Below are 24,098 nucleotides of genomic sequence, written 5' to 3' on the forward strand. Positions count from 1 at the left end.
TTTATTTCTAGCTCCTCCCAGTAAGCAGGCTACCCAGAAATCAAGGGTAATCAGAATTGGCAGCTTAACTTCAATAAGACGTAGAAGCCAGAAAAGCACTTATTGAAAGCATCTGCCTGTCATCCTGGGGTGCTGTAACGGAGCCCCACATCTGACTCCCTGCTGTGGGGCAAACAGGGGCAGGCTGGAGTCTGTTTTTTCCTCTCCCCTGCTTGTGCTCTAGCTCACTCAAAATCTTAAAAAAAAAAAAAAAAAAAAGATTTTTTGTGTCCAAAAATTTAGAATCTCTAGCACTGTGTTCAAGTTGGGTATTTTGATTGGTTAAGCTTTCCTTATTCATAACTAATCGTATTTTCCTTGTAATTTCATAAAGAAAACATTGCCACAATAAAAATGAAGATTTCTTCCACCAAACAAAATCTTAGATGTTTCTAAGCAAGAGCCAGTGTATCTTGCATTTTTTTAAAAATTGATTTTACACCTATTTTTAGTCTTCAAGTCTCCCAAAAGGACTATTTATTCCCAACACCTAGCACAATACCTGAATTTAACATTCCTTTGACAGAACAATCATTAGTTCCATAACTTGGATAGAATGTAGGTATGTGGAGGGGGTGGGGGTAAGGGTGTGTGATGTGTGATTTTTACCTTGCCCAAGTATTCAATGTGCAAAAACATTTATCTCAAACAATGATATGGCTTGTTCACTGTTGTAGTCTTCTCACTTGGAAGTGTGATACTTAAGATGATCTACTTTCTACAGAAGTGCAAGCTTATTCTTAATTCCAGCTTATTAACAAACTACCTTGGAAATTGGTAAGCACGGGTCTACTCCTGTGCTAAAGAAGTTGTACTCTTCATTTAAACTTACTTTCTGGAAGCAAGAGCAGATTAATAGTACAGTTAAAGTTTTAAGCACTTTTACTCAGCTACCAACTAATGGTAAGAGGTAAAATACCAGCGAACAAAAGGCAAGCCCACTACAAAGTAAATTTTAGTCCCGCTATTTACCGTAGTATAGGCCCAATATGTTGTTTTGAGAGTAAAAAAACACCAGGATCTAGTTAGAGTCAGATGTTTATTTAAAAATCTGATCCACTAAAACTTAGCGTTTTCCACCAACTCGGGGTGCGGAAACCTTCACAGGCTTCACAATCTTTTGCTTAGGTGCTGCCTTTGTGGGAGCCTGTAAAATAACATGTTAAGTGACATTATTCCAATGCAAGTTTTAAGATCACCTCTCATATCGATTCCTTATGTATTCCAAGTTCCTTTCCTTATTACATTCCTAATATTCTTAAGACCTACCCTCCCCCTAAAAAATTAAAGTCTACTTCTATAGATGTAAATGAAACACAACGATACTGTCACAGAATGGAGGAGTTATGTGAGGTGACACAACAAAATGCAGTGTGGGATCCTGAATTGTGTCCTTAGAACAGAAAAAGTTAACCAAGACCAATGGCTTTGAAATTTTACTATGGTTTTCTAAATAGATTAACATTGAAAAAAGCTGGGAAAATTCTATACTAAAGCCACCTTTATTTTTCCCTTCTCCAACTTTTGTTTGGCAGACTCATTTGGCTCTGGTAGAGGGACCTCTGAAATCACTCACCCCCAAACCAGTTACGAACATCATTTTCATTGGAGCTTTGCACTAAATTCCTTTTTTAAAAAAAAAAAATTTATTTACTCATGAGACATAGAGAGGCAGAGCCACAGGAAGAGCGAGAAGCTGGCTCCCTATAGGGAGCCCAATGTGGGATTCAGACCCTGGGATCAGGCCCTGCATTAAATTCCTTAAAAACATGGAACTTGGACAGCCCAGGTAGCTCAGTGGTTTAGCGCTGCCTTCAGCCCAGGGCCTGATCCCGGAGACCTGGCACTCCATCCCAGGTCAGGCTCCCTGCATGGAGCCTGCTTCTCCCTCTGATTGTGTCTCTCTCTCTCTCTCTCTCATGAATAAATAAATAAAATCTTAAAAACAAAACAAAACAAAACAAAAACACATGGAACTTTTTGGAGGCCTGGGTGGCTCAGCAGTTGAGCCTCTGCCTTCAGCTCAGGGAATGATCCTAGAGTCCTGCATCAGGCTCCCTGCAGGGAGCATGCTTCTCTCCCTCTGCCTCTCTTCTCTGTGTCTTTCACAAATAAATAAATAAAATCTTTAAAAACAAAACAAAAACTTGGATCTTTCATTAACCACAATTTAGATTAAAAAGAAATCTTCCCATTATTATTTATTAGGTAATCTCTATACCCAATGTGGGGGTTTAACTCACAACCCTGAATCAAGAGATGCATGCTCTTCCAACTGAAGCTGGGTGCCATTCATGGATTCATTCATTCATTTATTTAAAGATTTTGTTTTTTAAGTAATCTCTACACCCAACATGGGGCCTGAACTCACACTCCTGAGATCTAGTCGCATGCTCTAACAAGTGAGCCAGCCAGGGCCCCTCCTGTTGTTTTAAATAACAAAATCAAGAAAACTCTTAATTACCTTAGCAGCAGCCATTGCTGTCTTTTTAGATGCTTGCTTAGCCTTTTTTGCTTCCTTGGCAGCCCTGTGGGGTTAAAAATAACTTAAGGCAAAGTGTTTTACTCCTTAAGAGTACAGCTTATTAACAAGGAGCTAGAGTGTTTTGGAAAAGAATTACCATATTCCTTCCCCAACTGCAAGTATTTGTAGGATAAATCCAAAGGGTCTGTCAATACATGTCACTAAGCAAGTCAGCCTAACATAGATTAGAAGTTGTGCAGTAGCTTTAACTGCATACAGAATTTCAACAAATCATTAAATACTATATGATTAAACTCAATATTTAGGACTAGCAATTTCTATATAGATTGAAGTATCAATACACAATATCAAATTAGATTCCTATGCCTATAACTTCAAACATAATCTATAATCCACCCCCAGTAGCTGAACAACTCATAATGAAGACTTCCTCACCTGATGGCCTGTTCTCGTTGAGCCTTCCTAACTTCAGGTTTCTGATTCCTCTTAGCCATTATATCAGCAAGAGATGCCCCAGTGATGGCCCTCTGGAATTTGACTGCACGGCGAGTTCTTTTCTTCTGAATTTCTTCCTACAAAACAAGATGGGAGCATACTTATGAACCTTGCTTCAGGAGTATGGGAGAAACAGTCTTATGACTTGCATTTATCTGTCTGAGTGTGCTTGGGCTGCTACAACAAAATACTAGACTGAGCAGGTGGTAAATAACAAATTTCTCACAGTTCTAGAGGTCTAAGGATTCCAGCATGCATGGTCACCTGAGGACCCTCTTGTTGTACCTGTTATCACATGTTGGAAGAGACCAAGGGAGCTCTCTCGGGCATTTTTTTATAAGGGCACAATTCCTATTCCTGAAGGCAGTGCCTCCCAAAGGTTTAATCTCTCAACCCTTGAATTTTAGGAGTTTACATTCAGATCACAGGAACCTTCAACCAAAATATCATGCAATCATTTGAAAAGAAATATATAAAGAATATATGCAAAACACTGCAACAGGCAGGTTAAGTTTTCAAATTAAAGATTGGCTAAATGATCTCTCAGATATCCTGGCCATTTACTACTATCTAGTATGTATGTATGTCTCACACAGAGAGAGAGAGAGAGAGAGAGAGAGGCAGAGACACAGGCAGAGGGAGATGCAGGCTCCATGCACCGGGAGCCCGATGAGAGACTCGATCCTGGGTCTCCAGGATCACGCCCTGGGCCAAAGGCAGACGCCAAACTGCTGCGCCACCCAGGGATCCCTCATTTACTACTTTAAAGATACAAAAGTTAAGTTCTTTAAATAAATAAAATATTTTTTAAAAAAAGAATTTAAGAGAAAAAAAGGAGGGAGGGACAGAGGGGAGGAAGAAAGAATAGAAAGCAAGCAGGCCCCACACTGAGTACAGAGTCCAGGAGGGCTTGATTCCACAACCATGAGACCATGATCTGAGGGGGAAACCAGGAGTCAGATACTTAACAGGCTGAGCCACCCAGGCACCTCACTTCAAAAGTGATTTCAGTAAGACCATTTATCTTCAAGAATATATTTCTGGAAAAAAAAAATCCGATCTCAACTCACCTATTTTTACTTAAAGTACTGTTGCTGGAAGAAATAGTGAATTGGAAAATGATTTATGATAGGAAAGCTCAGTGGCATTAAGTACATTCACAATGTTGTGTGCAACCACCAGCACTGTCCATCTCTAACTTTTTTTTTTTTTTATTTATGATAGTCACAGAGAGAGAGAGAGAGAGAGAGAGGCAGAGACACAGGCAGAGGGAGAAGCAGGCTCCATGCACCGGGAGCCCGACGTGGGATTCGATCCCGGGTCTCCAGGATCGCGCCCTGGGCCAAAGGCAGGCGCCAAACCGCTGCGCCACCCAGGGATCCCATCTCTAACTTTTTCATCACTCCAAATGCCCCATTGCTTCCACTGCCCAGCCTCTAGTAATCTCTACTTTGCCTTTATGAATTTGTCACTATACGCACCCCATAAAGGTGAACTTAAACAATATTTGTACTTCTGTGTCTGGCTTATTTGACTTAGTATGTCTTCAAGGTTTATTATATTGGCTAGTTACCAGCTTCTTAAGGCTGAATAATATTCCATTGTGTGTGTGTAATGTTTTGTTATCCGTTCACCCATGGATAGGCCATTTGGGCTGTTTCCATATTTTGGCTATTGTGAATAACCAGTGCTATAAACACTCGTATATTAGTTATCTGTCTTGGGGCACCTGGATGGTTCAGTCAGTTAAGCATCTATCTGCCTTTGGCTCAGGTCATGATCCCAGGAGCCCTGAGCCCCAGAGTCCCACATTGGCCTCCCTGCTTCTCCCTCTCCTGCTGCCTGTGCTGTCAAAATCATGGTTGTGGAATCAAGTCAAAATCATAACAAGAAAAAAAAAATTATTTGTGTTAGGTTCCTGCTTAGTTTCCTTGGGTATACTCCTATAAGTAGAGTTGCTGGATATAGTTCCATTTAGCTTTTTGAGAAACTGTGAGACCATTTCCAGTGCCTGTACCATCTCACATTCAGCAATGCACCAAAGTTCTGATTTCTCCACACCTTCAGCAACATTGGTAATCTTCCCTTTTCTGGATACGGACTATCCTAATGGGTGTGTCAAATCTAAGTTAGAAATAAATTTCTCCTTCATCTGAGCTCCCACAATACCTACTGGTGTCTTTCACCCAGGTGTTCACTAAAATATTCTGAGCCTTCCTAGACACTAATCCTACTGCCAGAGCACAAAAACCTTTCCTCAAAAGTCTCCATCAAGGTCAAAGAGCGCTTCAAAAAAAACAATCTTGAGAACAAAGCAAGATGCTGAAGATTCCAGTGACAGCCCTTAGAACTAATCCTGTAAACCTTCAAAACCAAGTTACCAGACTACTTAACTTCCACCCACTGGAACCTCTGAATGACTTCTACAGATGTATACTTAATAGGAGTTACCTACTTTGGCAAGCGGATGCTTCTAAATTTCAACTCGACGTTCCCGTGAGCCTGATGTATAAGGAGACGAGCGTACCAGTCGTCTTCGCTTCACTGATGCTTTACAGCCTAAGAGCACTCTCACGTCCTGTCTCCTTTACAATTTTACAGGGCGGCACCTGATGCTCAGTTTAAATTTAAGAGCCCCCCCAAGACCAGACTGCAGTTAACTTACCGACTGTCCCTTTTTGTGCTTTCTTCTGTAGAGGACAGTCCAGTTGATCTGCCGAGGGTTCCTCTTGGAAAGGAAGGCCGACTCGCATTTTGCGTTAAGAAACTGGAAGACCTGCAGGAACACGTCCAAGGCGGTCAGCTCAGCCACTCGACTGAACCAAGCGGGAGGCTGAGCTTGGAACCCTGCAGACTCTCACTTCTACCGCCTCCCTGGCCCAGAGACCAAAAGGCTGTGTGCGGGTCACGGCCGGCAGGAGCGGGTGGCACCCCGAGGCCTTGGGGCATCCGTCCTGCCGACACGGAAGCCGGTGAACCGAAGCTCCCGGGGCAGGGACGGGCGGGGCATCCCGGGAGGCATCCAGCCCGGTCCCTACCCGGGTCCCGAGAGGCCTGGTGCCCCCAGCATAGCCAGGTGCTTGGGCCGTCCGTTCCCCGGGCCGCCGGAGTTCCCAAACTCCTAACCTCCGACCTCGCTCACACTACGTCCAGCCTCGGAAATCGGCTCACTCCGAGGCTTCCTATCCTAACAGCCACTGCACCCGCGGCGCCCGCAACAAGCGCCTCAGGGGCCGGGAGCGAGGGGGGACGTGCACACGCTTAGACCCAACCGGGCCGCTCCCCTCCTAGGGGCGCAAGCGGCCTTTCACCTTCCCGTCGGTCCTGGCGTAGCGCCTGCCATGTCCGGGGTAAATCTTGTACCCACTGAAACTGCACAGCTCGACCCTGTAACAAAAAGCCAAGAGAGCCCGTTAGGGGGGGTGTCGACGGCAAGGGGCAGCCGAGCCCAGGACGTGCGAAGGCGGCTCGGCCCGAGGATGGAAGCGGATTGCGGCCCGGGGTCTTGCTCACTTCATGGCTGCGGCGGCCGGGAAGACGGCGAGACGGCGAAGAGAAGGAGAGCATCATGGGAAGAAGCCTTATAAGCCGGCAGGCCGAGCCCCTCCCCGAGTCCCTTCCGTAACCCCGGCGCTCGGCGATGACGTCAGCCACAGCCGCCTCCTTCCGCTGAAGGCGGAGCCGGCGCGCGGGGCGCGGGGCGCGCGGTCGGTTTCGCGGTCGTGGCGTCTCCTGCGGTCGGGGGTCCTGAGCGTGGTCCTGCCGCGCCGAGTGGGACGTGCACAGCCCGGTGACCGACAGCCAATACCCACAGGTAAAACTTCAAGTCACACAGCTCCGTGCTGCCCCACGAACTTCACCAGCAAAATCAAATTTTAATGGTTTCAGCTTTGGAAAATAGTAATGCCATCTGAAGTGGCTCCCACGCCTTGCACTGATCGGCATTCATGGACTTCTCTTTCTGCGCTAGGGAGTATGCCGGAGCATTTACACGCACTTGTGTAGAGTTTACGAAATCCCCAGTGAGTACGCGCCGAGGCCCTGCGAAGTGACAGCCGCCTGTCTGGGAAGAGGAGGCGTCACCTTCCGCCTATTGCAGCCCGGGGGCAGGTGGTGGAACAGTGAAAGGCAAAGCCCTTGCTCCGAGGCTTGGGAAAGGGAGCCCTGGCCAAGCCCACGGGGGGGGCAGTGCCTCAATAGCTTGAGCCCCGTGACGCTAGAAAGGAGCAGCATGTTGGGGGGTAATGGAAGGAGGCAGTCCTTGAATGGCGTTTTGCAGGATTTGACTAGGAAACAAAAATGCAATGATTGATGCTGCCTGTATAAGCTGCTCCCTCTAAAAAGCATCGGTAAGTGGTAGGTGGAAAGATCTGGAAAGTGCAACGAGGTGGCTGACTGATGTTAAGATGTTGGAAGCTGTACGGTTATGCTGGGACCAGTCTCAAGAATGAGCTCATAGAGGGGCACCTGGCTGCTCAGTCAGTGGAGCGTGTGACTCTTGATTTTGGGAGTGTGAGTTTGAGCCCCACCTTGGGCATAGAGATTACTTAAAAATAAGATCTTAAAAAATAAGAATGAGTTAATAGAGATCAGCGTGGAATCAAAAAGCAAAGGGGAGGGATCCCTGGGTGGCGCAGCGGTTTGGCGCCTGCCTTTGGCCCAGGGCGCTATCCTGGAGACCCGGGATCAAATCCCACGTCGGGCTCCCGGTGCATGGAGCCTGCTTCTCCCTCTGCCTGCGTCTCTGCCTCTCTCTCTCTCTCTCTCTCTCTCTCTCTCTGTGACTATCATAAATAAATAAAATTAAAAAAAAAAAAAAAAGCAAAGGGGAGGAATTTGACATTCCAACCAACTCTTACCAGTTTTTCAGAATACCTGGTTACTTGGAATACATTGTTTAAATACACTATGGGCAGATGGACGCCTCGGGCTCCCATGGCTTGATGAACTTAGCTATGACATTGATACAGCTCTCTTTGTTTATTATTATTATTATTATTATTATTATTATTTGCTCTCTTTGTTTTAAATCACTCCTGATTAAACAGATGTTTGATCATTTGGGAAAAAAAAAAAAAAAAAAAAGAGAAGAAAACGACCTGGCTTCTATAGGCGATAAGGCCCAGCTGGAATGAGTAGAAGATGGGGCCAAGATTTATAAGCAGGAATTTGATCCACAGAACCCCAGGATTTATAGTACCTTCCCAAGCATTTTAGGAAGATTTTATTTCACTGGTCTTCAAAATTAAGTTTGGCCTGAGTAGCTCTGTGGAGGAAAAGCAGAAAACTAGACCTTAAGGATTTTAGGGCTTTTACTCTTTCTTGGAGGGCATTCTTGAGCTGGCATCTTAGGGTTCTTTGTAACACATTGTATATATCACACCTTAAACTATGCTCAAACACTCTTAGAATAAGAAGAAAATATACAGAAGCCTCTAAAAGTATTTTATATACTGTCATAAAACGGCTTCCAACACCATCTATAAATTTCTGGTGACTTTATCCTTACACTCTTATTGATTGATTGATTGATTGATTGATTGTTTGGAGCCTAATGCGGGGTTTGAACTCACAACCCGGAGATCAAGATCCGATCTGAGACCAAGAGTTGGCTGTTTAACCAGCTGAGCTACTCAGGCACCTATTAACATTCTCTTTTATAGGCAAAAGGCTCAGCTGTCCTTCATTCTCATTTATTATTTTTTTTTTATGGAGCAATACTGAACCAACATTGGCCTTCTCAGCCTCCTGTATCTCCTGAGAACAGAGCATTCTTCTGTTCGTTGCCTCTTCACCTTTCACTATACTTACTTGCTATATTAATTTCCTATGGTCACTGTAACAAATTACCGCAAACTTGGTACCTTAAAAGTTCAGAAATGTATTCTTTCGTTTCTGCAGGCTAGAAGTCTAAAATATCACTGGGTTGAAATCAAGTATCCTTGCTCCAGACTCTGAAAGCTCAGGGACAGAACATGTTCCTCATGTTCCTCTCTCTTCTGTTTCCACTCAGATAAACCCTCTGGAATTCTATATGAGAAACTATGAGATCATATATGTTTGTTGGTTTAAACTGCTATGTTTAGGGGCGCCTAAGCGGCTCAGTTAAGCATCTGCCTTCTGCCCAGGTCATATACCAGGGTCCTGGGATCAAGTTCTGAATCAGGGAGCCTGCTTCCACTTCTCCCTCTGCCATTCCCCCATGCTGTGCTTATGCACTTGCACTCTCTGTCTCTCAAATAAATTCTTTTTTTAAAAAACTATGTTCAGGAATACTCTGACATAGCAATAGATAATTAATAGAGAAGGTAAGGAAATTGTGAAGATGGGAACTTAGTGAATAATTATATCATTTATCCAAAGGTCAGATAGGAGAAAAGCATGTTTGTGAGGCAAAGGGTCAATTTTGCAAAGTTGGAGCTCAAGGTGCCTATAGCATGTTAAGGTGGAGCTGTGTTCTAGGACGTTAAACAAGTTCAAAAGAGTATTCGGAAGAGGATATATTTTAAGAGTAATGGACATATAGGTGATAGAATATGTGTGATAACATCACCTAGTGTTACAGGCTGTCTTCTTTGGAAGCGCTTCCTGAGACTGCGTTTAGCATGCAAGATGTTCATTAGGGATCAAGTCCTGTGAAAGGAGAGGGGAGAAAGCAATATGAAGCAGCAGTTAAATAAATTACTAGTCCAACTAAACCTCAGTCAATCCCAGCAGGAGCTCTTGAACAGTTATTGCCTGTCAGAGCATTCCATGTTGGGCCAAATAATCAACCCCGTTTATACCCCCACCTTGTTCCTGGATGTGTGTTGCCCCCAGAGAAATCATGAGCCAAGTAAGGTGGTTCTCAGTAGCTAAGCCAGACCCTACTGCGAGTTGAGGATGCCAGTGATAATGATCAATGTCCACTGTTTGGCAGCAAGCCTTTGCTTGAAGAGGGATGTGGATATTGCATCTCTGTGTCTACCAACTCTAGATAGAGCAACTAGAATGAGTCCGTGCAAAAGAATCCAGAAATACCAATATTTAAGGGATAGGGAAATGGAGAGAGAATTATCTGAAGAAGCCTGGGCAGATGAGGTCAAAGGAAACAGAGATACATGACAGTCACTTCAGAGAAGCTTATGGAAGAGACTTGACAGTGCTAAAAGCCACATAAAGTTCTAGTAAGACAACGACAGGAATGTAAACATGAATGCCTTTGGAATGACTTTACATTCCATTTTTAGTGTTTCTTCCCATAGTGTTCTCTTCACAGGTGTGGGAGGGACATACCTTTTTTAGAATCTACTACCATAGTTCCTGGAAGGCTGGTCAATCCCAAGACTCTCAGGCATGGACTTCAGGGAAGGCTTTGAAAGGAATGCCTTATAACTAAGTTAGAAAGTAACTGGTTTAAAAACTATATAGCATTGGAGCACCTGGGTGGCTCAGTCAGTTAGGCAGCTAACTTTGGGGCTCAGGTCATGATCCCAGGGTCCTGGGATTGAGCGCCACATCAGGCTCTCTGCTCAGTGGGGACCCAGCCTCTGCCTCAGGCTCCCCCTGCTTGTGCTACTGTGCATGCACACTCTCTGTCATATAAATAAAATCTTAAAAAAAAAACAAAAAAAAACAAAACTATACGGCATTAAAAAGTATGAAGTTGGGGCACCCAGGTGGCTCAGTTAACTGCCTTCAGCTCAGGTCATAATCCTGACCAGGGTCTTGGGATTGAGCCCCATGTCAGGGTCTCTGCTCAGCAAGGAGCCTGTTTCTCCCTCTGCAGCTCCCCTTGCCCTCTCTCACATGATGTGTCTCTCTCAAATAATAAATAAAAATCTTAAAAAAAAAAAAAACTTTCTTTAAAATTATGAAGCATTAAGGGATGCCTGGCTGGCTCAATTGATAGAGCATGTGACTCTGGATCTTGGGGTCATGAGTTCAAGCCCCACATTGGGTGTAGAGATTACTTAAACAATAAAATTATGAAGCATCATTAAAATAAGTTATGAGTATTCTTTAAAATCTAAATCTAATCAAGTATTCATATCTAACTACTAATTATATGATATACAGGGGACAGGAACATGTGAAACAATTCCACATGGATGCAGTTGGCATCTGTGAATTGAAAGGAGATTAGAGCCTATGGATAGGACTACCTGCACAAATAATTTCCAGTGTAAACTGAAAGAGGGGTCCCCTTTTTCAAATATCAGGATAAAGGTATAAAATAACTAAGCTATTTCCTTTCTTCGGTAATCTATCTCTTGACCTCTCATGGTGTTTTTTCATTTGCTATTTAACGTCATCTCTCTCAGGCAAGGACATTTGCTAGGGCCGTGCAGCCCCTCAGGTGCCCAGGGACCCGCCCTGTCACTTGATGCATGTACTGGAACACATGGGGCCCGGCCAGCTCTTGGGTTTCTCCTACTATGAGGCTCTAGACCAATATGTTACACCCCACAGAGGGTGGGAGAAGGCCGTGGCCTTCTCCTTACACTGTACTCCTGGCCTAACCCATATGGAATAGGCAGTTCTGTGGGATGTGTTGTGTACATGGGACCTGGATGGGGTGGGCATCCAGCTGCTTGCGGGGTGCATGGCAGTGTCCCTAGCTTCGGTGAGTGTAGTGCAGGAGCTAGTGTTAGCAAACTGCAGAACCAGCCACTCTCTGAACACTCACTAGAAAGTGTGGCAGCCGGAAGTGGACCTGCCTGTGAGCTGAAGCTCCAAGGCCCAGGCGTATGCCCTATTGTCCATGTTGTACTTCGCTTACAGAACACATAACAATGATCGCTTTCCAAGACAGCAAGTGCAGAGCATTAAGCCCTAAGTGTTCTGGGCATCAGGCCTGTGCAACTGCATTGGTTCCACAACTTGAAAGTGGCTCTACCTATGGATAAAAAGAAATTTAAGAACTTCCTCAACCAATTGCAACATATGGTTCTTATTTGAGGCCTGATTTGAACAAACATACTGGACAGACCACAGGGGTAATTTGAATACTGACTCGATTTTTGATGATACTAGGATATATTGTTAATCCTTTCGGTGTTTTTTTTTTTTTTTTTAAAGATTTTATTTATTTATTCGTGAGAGAGACATAGAGAAAGAGAGGCAGAGACACAGGCAGAGGGAGAAGCAGGCTCCGTGCAGGGAGCCCGATGTGGGACTCGATCCCGGGACTCCAGGGTCACGCCCTGAGCCGAAGGCAGGCGCTAAACCACTGAGCCACCCAGGGATCCCCTCCTTTCGGTGTTCTAATTGCATTGTGGTCATGTTTAATTTTAAAAAGTGTTCTTAGGGATCCCTGGGTGGCACAGCGGTTTGGCGCCTGCCTTTGGCCCAGGGCGCGATCCTGGAGATCCGGGATCAAATCCCACGTCAGGCTCCCGGTGCATGGAGCCTGCTTCTCCCTCTGCCTGTGTCTCTGCCTCTCTCTCTCTCTCTCTCCCTGTGTGACTATCATAAATAAATAAAAATTAAAAAAAAATAAAAAAATAAAAAAAAAATAAAAAGTGTTCTTATATTTCTAGATATATACTAAATATTTACAGATGAAATAGCATGATGGAAAAGAGAAATAGCATGATGGTTGGGATTTGTCTTTTTTTTTGTTTTAAAGATTTTTAAATTTATATATTCATGATAGACACGGGGGTGGGATGGGGGCTGGGCAGAGATGGAGAGGGAGAAGCAGGCTCCATGCCAGGAGCCTGATGCGGGGCGATTTATCTTAATATAAGAGAGCAGACAGTGGGTTAGGGCATGGATGAAAAAATGACCTGGACTGGATAGGAGTTGAAGCTAGTAATAGGTAGGAGTGTTCATTAAAATAGTCTCTAGGTTGTTATGTATTCTTTTAAATATTTTTCCCTGATAAAAAGTTTCAAACAATTATAATTTCGTTGTATGTAAATTCTACTTTAAAAGAAAGGAAACTGGGACACCTGGGTGGCTCAGTGGTTGAGCGTCTGCCTTTAGCTCAGGGCATGATCCCACATCTGGGGATCGAGTCCCACATCGGGCTCCCTGCATGGAGCCTGCTTCTCTCTCTGCCTTTGCCTCTGCCTCTCTCTCTCTCATGAATAAGAAAATAAATCTTCAAAAAAATAAATAAAAGGAAACTAAAAACATGTTACTAGTTAATGAAACATTGGCTTAATGGGGGACATGTACTGAAACTTCAAAAAAACAAGATGGATGAAGGGATACATAAATGGATAGATGTGTGATAAAGCAAACATAATAAAATGATAAAAGAATCGAAGTAGGGAGTTTACGAGTGCTCACAGAATTTCAAATTTTCTATTTGTTGGAAAATTTTCATAATAAAATGTTGGAAAATATTTAAAGGGAGCCATCTTCTGGAAGAAACTGGTATTACCAATTGGCTCAAAAATGCAAGAGGAACAAAGCATGGCGTTTGTAACTGTTCAGTGTGTGTGTGTGTGTGTGTGTGTGTGTATATATATCTGCTTATTCTTTCTCATATTCTGTTCTCATTCATGAATTCAAGCTGTATTTCTTTGGGTGGGAATCTTTCCTCCCACTGGCTAAATTCCTACTCAGATTTTACTTCATCTAAAACGGAGGTCTGAAAATAGTAAATATTTTAGGCTTTGTGGACTAACAAGCAAGATCGAGGACATTATATAGGCATTTATAAAATGAGAAAAAAAATTTCACAATATTTTCATTGATGAGGTTTAAAATATCACAGTATTGAGTATGAGTTTTTGTAAAACAGGTCCACTAAAGAGAAAAATGAAATTCTTTTGGGGAGAGGTGGAGGATAGACATTTCTCTTAATTAGGGATCGAAGTTATTCCTTACCATTAAAATCAATTACCATTCAAATCAATGTTGTAATCCTGATCTATAAGGAGATTTACACTGGAAAATCTATTTTCACTCAGATAAAAACTGGTAAATATTAATATTAATTGCAGGGCATATAATGAGCAGGTCAATCTTTTGGAATGCAATTACAGATTTAGATACTTTTGATATTTTCCTTTTAGAATGATTAGTAATTACTAACAATTGAAAGTTAAGTTAAAGCTCAATTGCACAGTTAAATGGGTCTTAAAATATAGAAATTTCCTTTGTATGTTCATGGAGGTCTATCAATACTGCTAAAAATGTAGTTTGAGCTCAAAAATATAACCACTGCAAATTTGTGTGAGAATGGAAATCTTTTCTTTTTGTTTTAACTTGTAAATCTAATAATGCTATTTTTTTTGCCAAAATGGCTTTACTTTTGAATAAGTTTTGCATGTAAGTGCTGTGTTGTCTTATACTGTTAGGTTAAATTCATTAAGAAGCATCATTAAATGATCAAAATTAGTAAATCAGCAAAAATGAATTTTAAAGCCTTGTTAGCGTTCTGTAGTAGTGGTCAGAGGAAATCTTTTCATTTAGAAAAATTTCAATCTTTACTCTGAGCTTTAAAAAAAATCACTGTTGGGGCGCCTGGGTGACTCAGTTGGTTGAGCATCCCACTCTTGGTTTTGGCTCATGTTAGGATCTCAGGGTCATGAGATTGAGCCCTGCACCCACCCAGCTCCATGCTCAGCAGGGAGGAGCTCTGCACCTTTCCCAGCTTGTGTTCTCCCCCTCTCTCTCTTTCTCTCTCTCTCTCTGTCTCAATCAGTCGATCAATCTGAAAAAAAATCAGAATAAAACATTATCAAATGATGTGTGGTAGGGTGTCAGGATATTCAGCTGCTAATTCTGACAAGAATTCATGGACTGACAGCAAATCAAGTCCATGAGAGCAAAAGAAGTTTATTAACACTACTGGTTCAATAACGCATGGTAGATTCAAATGTTTTGCACAAAGTACCTGTTGACTGATAATACAATGATGTTATAACCACAGGATTTAACACCTTACATTTTCACAAGTGTTGTAAATCTGTCAAACTGAGCCTTTAACTACTTACATAAGTTATAACACATCATAGCTGATTTCACTTGAGGTATAATCAGTGTTTTCTCAACTTCTTTAAAAATATTCTCACCTGTTTCATGTAGCCTATTCATAGAGGCTGTTCTTCAGTCATTTCAAACATTGACTTTTTGAATAAACAGACACAAATAAGCTGTCTCAATAATGCCTATCCATTCATTAAGAGCCATGGAAAGCATTCAAAATAATTTTCTTCACTAAATTGACTATCAGTGCTGTTCCCAGCATCTTTAACACTTTGCTTTTTAGTCATTCTTATCTAAAAGCTAATGGTCTTAAACTAGTTTATATTTTCTGGATACATTTCTTCAGCAACTGCAGTCAAACATCATTTAATTAACAGACCTTAAGTAAATGACGTTCCTTCTTTGGCTAACAAATGAGCCACTTGGGAACTTACTTTAGTAGCAGTCTTTTACTCTTCTGTCTTTGAAGAAATTTTACGATGACAAGATATAAAAATTTTCTGACTTTTCTCATTGATTCCTAAGATTTGGGAATATTCTGATGGCTGTTTAATCTGGTAAGGTTGACATATATTGTATTCTTTTTTTTTGTATTCTTTAAGAACAGATATAATGGTTATTGTATAAGAAACTGCTTTGCAATCTAATTTGATAAAATAATCCATACTTAACTGTATCTTGAAGATGGACTATTTTAAGAATACTCTTGTTTTGCATGATAGTTATATATTAGTAATAAAAAAGGTCACAGTATGGTGATATGCATGGGTTTGAAATGGTGTCAAGTAAAATGTGTTATGGTGATTTTTAATATGTAGCAGTAGTCTGAAGTGATAAGAATGACATATATTATGTCTCAATTATGAATATTCTATTCTGTAAATACAGCCACAACAATAAATAAATATGGTTGTATTCCAAAACATTTTACTTACGGACACTGATACATATAATTTTTTTTCCAGCCACATAAAATGTAAAAGTTGTAACTAGCTGTAGACTGTACAAAAGCAGGAAGTAGACTATATTCAGCCCATAGGCCATAGTTTGCCAACCCAAGTAACCAAGGTTACTATATATGGTAACCTTTTTAGTTTATTATTTTATTTGAAGGGATGAAAAAGAATTTGTGAATTTCTTGACCATTTTCTTTTCACCAGCTTTTCTTTCTTTCTTTATTTATTTATTTTTTTTAATTTTAAGTAAGCTCTATGCCCAAGAGGGGCTTGAGCTCACAACCCTGATATTAAGTCACATGCTCTACTGACTGAGCCAGCCAGGCACCCCTTGGGAATTTGTATTTTAGTTTAAAGACATTGCTACTCATATTTCTTCTGTATTATAGACCTTGTGTTGTGGCTGAATATGAAAATCTTAGTGATTTCAAAGTTTTAAAAGTACAATTTCAGAAGAGAAAAGGCTAACATATTTGCATTTCTCAGCATATCAATATACTTTATATAGTTCTGCTTGATATTATCCTTTCAACTGGAACGGGAAGAAAAGGTGAAAACTTTTTAAAGGGTAAGAGATGGGCAAAAATAAGTCACAGGGAAATTTTCAAAGCATATGTAATTTATTTTATTTTTTTTAAAGATTTTATTTATTTATTCATAGAGACAGAGAGAGAGAGAGGCAGAGACACAGGCAGAAGCAGGCACCATACAGAGAGCCCGATGTGGGACTTGATCCCAGGTCTCCAGGATCACGCCCTGGGCTGCCGGCAGCACTAAACCGTTGCGCCACCGGGGCTGCCCTATTTTTTATTTTATTTTTTTTTTATTTTAAAGATTTTATTTATTTGAGAGGGCCAGAGAAAGAACACAAAGAGCGGGAGCATCAGAGGGGGAGAGGCAGGCTCCCCACTGAGCAGAGAGCCCAATGTGGGGCTCAATTTCAGGATCCTGGGGTCATGACCTGAGCTGAAGGCAGATGCTTAACCAACTGAGCCACTCAGGCATCCCTCAAAGCATATTTCTTTTCTTTTCTTTTCTTTTTTTAAAGATTTATTTATTTATTCATGATAGAGAGGCAGAGACACAGGCAGAGGGAGAAGCATGCTCCATGCCGGGAACCCGATGTGGGACTTGATCCCGGGACTCCAGGACTGGGCCCCGGGGCCGGAGGCAGGCGCCAAACTGCTGAGCCACCCAGGGATCCCCTCAAAACACATTTCTTAAAAATATGTATAGTATATACCCATATTTGTTTTAAAAAATATGCGAGGCAGTAGTCTAGATATATTCCTACCAATAGAGATTGAAAAGAAACACACCAACAGTGTCTTCTGGGTAGGAGGATTATAGAAACCTTAATTTTTGCTTGTCTGTTTGCTAAAATTCTTACAATAATACATATTTTTAAAATAAACAGATAACGCTACATTATTTGAAAATAGAAAGCTGTATCTTGAGGGACAAAGAGAACATCTCAATATTTAGACTCCTCTGGATATTATCTTCTTTGTAAAATAGTTTTGAAAACTTGTGTAATACTCTGTGCACAGGCACTGTGTAGCAAAGCTATTCCGATAATTACTATGGATATATCACTTATACCAGCTACACTGTTATATGCCATATATCAGAGGCACATAATTCATCCATACTTTGAAGTTTCTTTCTCTTCAGAGAAGTCTATTCCGAATTGACCAAGTTTTTCATATCTCTAAATGATATCAATGGAAGTCCAAATGAGGTGGACCATACTATATAATAACAGAATAAAGACTTCAGTATTGGGGTGCCTCAGTGGTTCAGACTCTTGATCTCAGCTCAGGTCTTAATAACAGGGTCATGACTTCAAGCCCTGTGTTGGGCTCCATGCCTGCCCCCCTAAAAGACTTCAGTGTTTGTTTATTTTTGAAGATTTTATTTATTTATTCATGAGAGACAGAGAGAGGGGAGAGACACAGGCAGAGTGAGAAGCAGGCTCCATGCAGGGAGCCTGACGGGGGACTCGATCCCAGGTCTCCAGGATCATGACCTGGGCCAAAGGCAGACGCTCATCCACTGAGCCACCCAAGTGTCCCAAGACTTAAGTATTTAAAAGCTAGGTCTCCAGGATCCCAGGTCTCCAGGATCATGCCCTGGACCGAAGGTTGGTGCTATACCCGCTGAGCCACCTGGGCTGCCCAAGACTTCAGTATGTATGTATGTATGTATGTATTTATTTATTTAAAGATTTTATTTATTTATTCATGAGAGACAGAGGCAGAGACACAGGCAGAGGGAGAAGCAGGCTCCATGCAGGGAGCCAGATGTGGGACTCGATCCCGGGTCTCCAGGATCACGCCCTGGGCCAGAGGCAGACGCTCATCCACTGAGCCACCCAAGTGTCCCAAAACTTAAGTATTTAAAAGCTACTTGGAAGTTGACTATTCCTCTTCCCCCCTCCCCCCCCAACCTACTCACCCCTGATTACAGGCTCTCCAAAGAAACAGAACTAATAGTGTGTACACAAATATCTAGGAAGAGATTTATTTTAAGGAATTGGCTTGCATGATTATGGAGCCTTCCAAGTCCAAAATCAGCAGGGTGGGCTGGCAGGTTGGAAAGCCAGCAAGGAGTCAGTGTTGTAGTTAAGTCCTTAGGCCCTTTGCAGCAGAATTCCATGCTGTTTGGCAGAGGTCAGTCTTTTCTCTTCACATCTTCAGTTGATGGGATGAGGCCACCACACATATGGAGGGCAGTCTTTTATTCAGAATCTACCAACTTAAATGTAAATCTTACCCCAAAAATGCCCTCACAGAAACATCCAAAATAATGTTTGATCATATATCTGGGTATTGTGGCCTAGCCAACTGGACATAGAATGAACCATCACATCCTCTCATTTTTAAAAATGAGTCAAGGCACCTGGGTGGCTCAGTAGGTTGGGTATCTGACTATTGATTTCTGCCCAAGTTATGATCTCAGGGTTGTGGGATTGAGCCCTCCGTAGAGCCTGCTTGAGCCTCCTTTCTTTCTCTCCCTCTGTCCCTCTACTTGCTCATGCTCACTCTCTCTCTCTCAAATGAAAGTTAAAACTTTTTATTTACACAGTCCGTCATTTAATTTTCAATTGAGAATATGATGAATCACTTTTATAGGTTTCACTGCCTTTTGGAAACACTTCAAAAAACATGATCAATAAAATAAAAATGTGTCAAGGATTCCTGTATTACTCTTTTATACAAAAGACAACTTCTTCACAGTTAATTAGGTAAAGGTACCTGAAAAATATCTGAGTGGCTTTATTCTTGAAATTTATTTGTACTTCCACCTTATTTTCTCATATATTAGCTGATGTATTACCTGGGGAAAAAAATAAAAATTTTAGTGTATCATTGAGATGGCCAACTCCTTTATATTCATTATTTTGGTGCTTACGTTTATTTAGAATTAATTTATCCATTTATTTATAACTGATGCTTTAAGACTATTCTGTCCACCAAAGAAATCTTAATTGCTTTAGAGAATGGTGAGCTAGCAGTTTACATCCAGTGGGCTTGGTGGAGATAATCATTCACTGGTTCCCTAACCTGTTTTGTTTCCTCTCTCTGGAAGAGCTTCCTATTTATTCAGCCCTAATCTCTGGACAGAAGCACAAATGGAATCTTTTTATAATAATAAGGCAGAGCAATCAGCTTCTCTGTCCAAATAATATTATTGTAGGATTTTCTTGCTGAAATTTTTAAACTTTGGTTCTAACTTTTTTTTTTTTTAATTTACAGACCACTTCAGTAATCTGAAAGAATTTCAGCCTTTCTTCCAGACAAGTGGACAGAAAAACACACGAAAATATTAGTGTATAGCTTTTGCACATTTGGGTTTTGTTATTGTGTGACACCTATTAAGTAATAATAATGAGGAAAGTTAGTAGTCATTTAGGATTTCTAGATAACCCATGAATAGATATATCATCATATCTATGGGAAGGCAGTCTTTCTTTCCTTCCATGTCACATGGAAGAGAAAGACTTACATAGGTCACATATAAGAAAGCAAGACTATAAGAGTCTCCCAATGAATAGTGAGCAAAGAAGAAAACATTTTTTGCACCTAAACTTCACATAAATATTTTTTATTGTAAAAAAATCATTTTCAAAATCTTAACAGTATCAAAATTTCCCCAAAATTCCTTATATTGAGACAGAAACTAAAGGGACCCCATGAAACAACTAGTTTTTTGCTCCTTTTCCTGCTTATATTCTTGCTAAGACCTGCATCCCTGCCATACACATGGCTTAAAGTACCAATAATGTATGTCGTCCTTGTAAATGTCAAGGAGTTAGTGATTTCTTTGGAGTCTTCCAGGACAGTAGATAACATCTAAGGAGTGACTAGGTGAGGTCATCGTGATGTTTTCTAAGACCAGTTACTCCAGACACCTTGACAGCAGGACCCCTAGCTCCAGGGCATAAATGGCTTCTGGAGACACTGTAATACTTGCCCTTGTTTTGACTAGTACCTAGATGCCTGACAGGACACGTACACCTGACCACCGTCCTCAGAAAAAACTGCAGACCTCAAGCAAAGAGGAGATTCATTTTCCTTTTCCTTGCTGGATCTCCTAGATGTTCCATCTGTAATCTTCTCTCTATATATCTTCAATAAACTCTGCTCTCACTTTCAGCTTGTGTTTTCTTCTTTCCTGCACAACACCGAGGATCCTGTTGGCTGGTCCTATGGGACCCCCTTTGGGTCTTCAGACCAGGCCAGTCTGCATCATTAAGAGCTGTGCAGTTTTGAAGCTTTAAAATTTCAAAATTATTATATTTATTTTTTTGAAATATAAGCTCTCATCCTAATTAGAAAAACTCCTTTGGGGACACCTGGGTGGCTCAGTGGTTGAGCATCTGCCTTTGGGCCAGGGCGTGATCCTAGAGTCCTGGGATTGAGTCCCACATCAGGGGCTCTCTGCATGGTGCCTGCTTCTCTCTCTGCCTTTATCTCTGCCTCTCTCTCTCTGTGTCTTTCATGAATAAATAAATAAAATCTTAAAAAAGAAAACCTGCTTTGTTTTGTGAAGATGTATTGTACTATCCACAAATATTGTTCTAGCTTCCTGTCTTTCTCTCTGTGTTATCTAAACTTGTATATAATGCTCTCCTGAAACTGCCCTCTTAAAGGTTATCCTCCACTGTTAAAACAGTCTCCTTCCTGCCACTGTGCTACTATTCAGTGCATCATTGTTATATGAGCAGTTTAACCTTCTAAAACACAAGTTTCATTTTGTCAATCTGTCACTCAAGAACACCAAATGAAAATTAGTGGAATGAATGGTGAGAGGTAGGGTGAGATCAGATTAGGCTGGCCCTTGAAAGTTGAATTTCAAAAGGAAGTATTTGAGGAAGGGATTAACATGATATAGGTGTTTTAGTCACCCCTGTAGCAGTGGGCAGATGCATTAGAGATGCAGGACATGAGTCAGGGCTTTTAGCTATTGCAGAGATCAGGAACACTGTGATGATAGGAAGGAAAGTGTTATGGAGCCTAGACTTGACCAAAAAACAATGCTACTTCGTTGAGAGGTTCATAGTATTGCTTAGTAGAATCCTATTTGATTTGAGCTTGCAGGTTTAAAAGATATACAAGGTGAGACAATTTAAAGTGTAGCAATTTGATTTTAGATGTACAAGCTGTATCTGAAGCACAAAAGAGTCTCTGCCCTGTGATTTTATTGTACTTTTTTTTTTTTAAGATTTTATTTATTTATTCACGAGAGACACACATAGGCAGAGGGAGAAGCAGGCTCCATGCAGGGAGCTCAACGTGGGACTCGATCCCAGGTGTCCAGGATCAGGCCCTAGGCTGAAGGCGGCACTAAACCGCTGAGCCACCCGGGCTGCCCTGCCCTGTGATTTTAAAGGGTTGCTGGTTCACTTAGGATGTGGGACTGCCCAGAAATATCTGGCCACTGTTTTATGGATCCATAACTATGCTTCATTGACTTTGTAAAAGGAGTACTTTCCTCTGCATTCTGGGTCAGATGAACCAGACAAAATTCTAATTCTGCTATTGCTATACACTTTTAGGAACCTGTGCTCCTCAGGGACCCTCTGGCCCAGGATCCCTCTCCCAGGTCATTATCCTGCCAAATTGGAGAGAACTGTAAACCCTTTCTGTCTCCCTGAGATAGAGACTCTCCTCAATCCTCACCAGATATTCCAGAGAACAAAAGTAGGAGGTAGTACTAAAACTTGCTTTGTTCTTATACCTTTATACTAAGATTGTGCTTTCTAAATAAGGAGTCTCTTGGTTAGATGAGAAAGATTCCTAGTCTTAATTACCTCTTCAGAACTAGGAAGTTTGTCTTCAGAATACAACAGTGAGAAATAGAGTAAAAGAGTTAAGGTGGGTGAGAGTCAGAGGAAGACAAATACCATATGATTTCACTCGTGGAATTTAAGAAACAAAACAGATGAACAAAGGGAAAAAAAGAGAGGCAAATCATAAGAGACCCTTAACTATGGAGAACAAACTGAGTCTTGATAGAGGGAAGGTGGGCAGGGAGATGGGTTAAGTAGGTGATGGGTATTAAGGTGGGCACTTGTGATGAGCACTGGGTGTTATATGTAAGTGATGAATCACTAAATTCTACACCTGACACTCAGTTTTTTAAAAATTTATTTACTTGGAGGGGAAGAGCAGAGGGAAGGAGAGCAGCAGACTCCCCACTGAGCATGAAGCCCAACTTGGATTCCCACCATCCTATGACACCAAGATCACCACCTGAACCAAAATCAAGAATCAGACCCTCTATTAACTGAGCCACCCTGGTGCCCCTACACCTGAAACTCATTTTACCATATGTTAACTAATTGAAATTTAACACTTGAAATTAAAAAAAAAAAAAAAAAAGACAAAGGGGAAGGTGTAGTTCTAGAGATCAAAGGAGAACCCAGGAAGGAAGGAAGGCTCACAGGATCAAGGGCCTGGGAATCCAAAAGTCTGAATTACTGTTATTTTCCCAAGCAGAAATTATCAGAGATTTTGTACGTTGCTGTTTCAGAAAGTGGGGAGTTGGAGTAAAGGCTGCAAGAGGGAATGGAGGCATGTCTAATAGAAACTGGAAGTTCCCTTTGTACATTCTATCCTATTAGGTTAGTTTCTCACTTCCTGTGAGAACAGCTTCATTACCACCTGCCCCCACTTGCAGTCTATGCTAATGTCTTTTTATCTACCTCTGAACTCTTTAGACTCTACCCATCTTTTAAGCGCTAGTTCAGTTTCACTTCAAGTCTCTGAAGATTATTGTTTCCATTTCTTTCTCCATTCGCTGAGATCTTGTGTTAATAGATACAATCATACTAGTTAGCAGGTCATAGTTATAGCAAAAGTGTGAGCCTACTCCCTTTGAGTCAGGCTGTGTAATTCTTGAGTTTGGTGACTACACTGTAAAATTCTTTTGGATACTCGTTGCAAAAATTCTAGGTTCATACTTCTTAAAAAACACCCTTAGGTCCCAAGTTATGTTATTCAAGAACCACTTAAAAATACTGTGCGAAACCTTCTATCCCGGAATGCTTTAAATTTTCAAGTGAAATGTATCCGTTTGGCTATCTCGACACGATTACGCAAGTCATTCCTCTAGCAGAGTAAGACGCTTTCAACTTATTCAGAATTGTCCAAAAAAAGGGGGCGGCCACCCCAGAGACTTCTAGCAGTGAGCGCTCCAATTCGATCTGAGACCTTATGATGATCTCAATGGTAAAAGTGTCAAATTTCGCAGACACCTGTTAAAGGCAGCAAAAACGATCCTCTCTCAGTAGCTTGCTTATGTGTCCGGTAAGGGGCTGACCCGGGTTCCTAAACCCACTGCGGCTCGGTCTAACCCGAGTTTTACATCATTAGACGCAGGCAGTGCATCCTGGGAGCTGTAGTTTCCGGCTCCGTCCTCCTGACTCCAAACTCCGAGCCGCTGGAGGACGGTTGCTCGTATTATTAGCGAGCGGGAAGTATGGCGGTGGCGCGCGTCGACGCGGCTTTGCCCCCTGGAGAAGGTAAGGCGGTCCCTTCCCCCACGCCCCGAGCCCTTGAGTCCTAAGATTTACTCCGTGGAACTAAATTAAATAGTTGCCTGGCGGAGAGAAGAAACCTGGGTTTGGGGATGCAGCAGCTCTGTACCAGCTCCTCTGATGCGGGGCTGTGGGCGTCGCGGGGCCGCGCTCC

The 24,098-nt window shown here is 41.8% G+C and overlaps 2 protein-coding genes and 1 long non-coding RNA gene across 9 annotated transcripts in view; 1 reads left to right on the forward strand and 2 right to left on the reverse strand.

The window, feature by feature from the left end:
• Positions 1-1,059: 1,059 nt before the first annotated feature.
• RPL24 (ribosomal protein L24) lies at positions 1,060-6,618 on the reverse strand. The gene is made up of 6 exons (XM_038582689.1): positions 6,533-6,618; positions 6,331-6,406; positions 5,685-5,795; positions 2,960-3,096; positions 2,504-2,567; positions 1,060-1,186 (listed from the first exon to the last, which is right to left on the reverse strand). Exons 1-6 carry the CDS (start codon positions 6,535-6,537, stop codon positions 1,106-1,108), a joined length of 474 nt encoding a protein of 157 aa, XP_038438617.1. The 5' UTR covers positions 6,538-6,618; the 3' UTR covers positions 1,060-1,105.
• CEP97 (centrosomal protein 97) overlaps positions 5,715-24,098 on the forward strand; it is a 41,469-nt gene continuing 23,085 nt past the window's right edge. For 2 of the 5 annotated variants that reach the window (XR_005383214.1, XM_038582688.1), the window contains exons 1-2: positions 5,715-7,041; positions 23,781-23,929. Coding sequence is in view for 4 of the 5 variants with exons in the window: in XM_038582688.1 (XP_038438616.1) it covers positions 23,887-23,929 (43 nt within the window). In the remaining variant the exon portion in view is untranslated. The remainder of the gene's footprint in view (positions 7,042-23,780; positions 23,930-24,098) is intronic. The other 3 variants (XM_038582685.1, XM_038582683.1, XM_038582684.1) reach the window with 3 other exon arrangements.
• LOC102155536 lies at positions 8,090-24,018 on the reverse strand. 3 transcript variants are annotated; one of them, XR_005383217.1, is made up of 6 exons: positions 23,111-24,018; positions 19,158-19,239; positions 14,567-14,669; positions 11,688-11,897; positions 9,573-9,652; positions 8,090-8,285 (listed from the first exon to the last, which is right to left on the reverse strand). It is a non-coding gene; the product is annotated as an uncharacterized LOC102155536 (long non-coding RNA). The 3 variants fall into 3 exon arrangements; XR_005383215.1 differs by lacking the exon at positions 8,090-8,285 and having other exon boundaries at positions 9,505-9,652; XR_005383218.1 differs by lacking the exons at positions 8,090-8,285; positions 11,688-11,897 and having other exon boundaries at positions 9,505-9,652.

Source organism: Canis lupus, chromosome 33 (genome assembly GCF_011100685.1).
Source record: "Canis lupus familiaris isolate Mischka breed German Shepherd chromosome 33, alternate assembly UU_Cfam_GSD_1.0, whole genome shotgun sequence".
Lineage (NCBI taxonomy): Eukaryota > Metazoa > Chordata > Mammalia > Carnivora > Canidae > Canis > Canis lupus.

What these genes read in the sequence shown, in the direction of transcription:
- RPL24 (XM_038582689.1), bottom strand. An exon ending in AGCACAAAAAGGGACAGTCG is followed by an intron (nt 3,097 to 5,684) that starts GTAAGTTAACTG and finishes CTTGTTTTGTAG; the next exon opens with GAAGAAATTCAGAAGAAAAG. An exon ending in CAGCAATGGCTGCTGCTAAG is followed by an intron (nt 1,187 to 2,503) that starts GTAATTAAGAGT and finishes GTTATTTTACAG; the next exon opens with GCTCCCACAAAGGCAGCACC.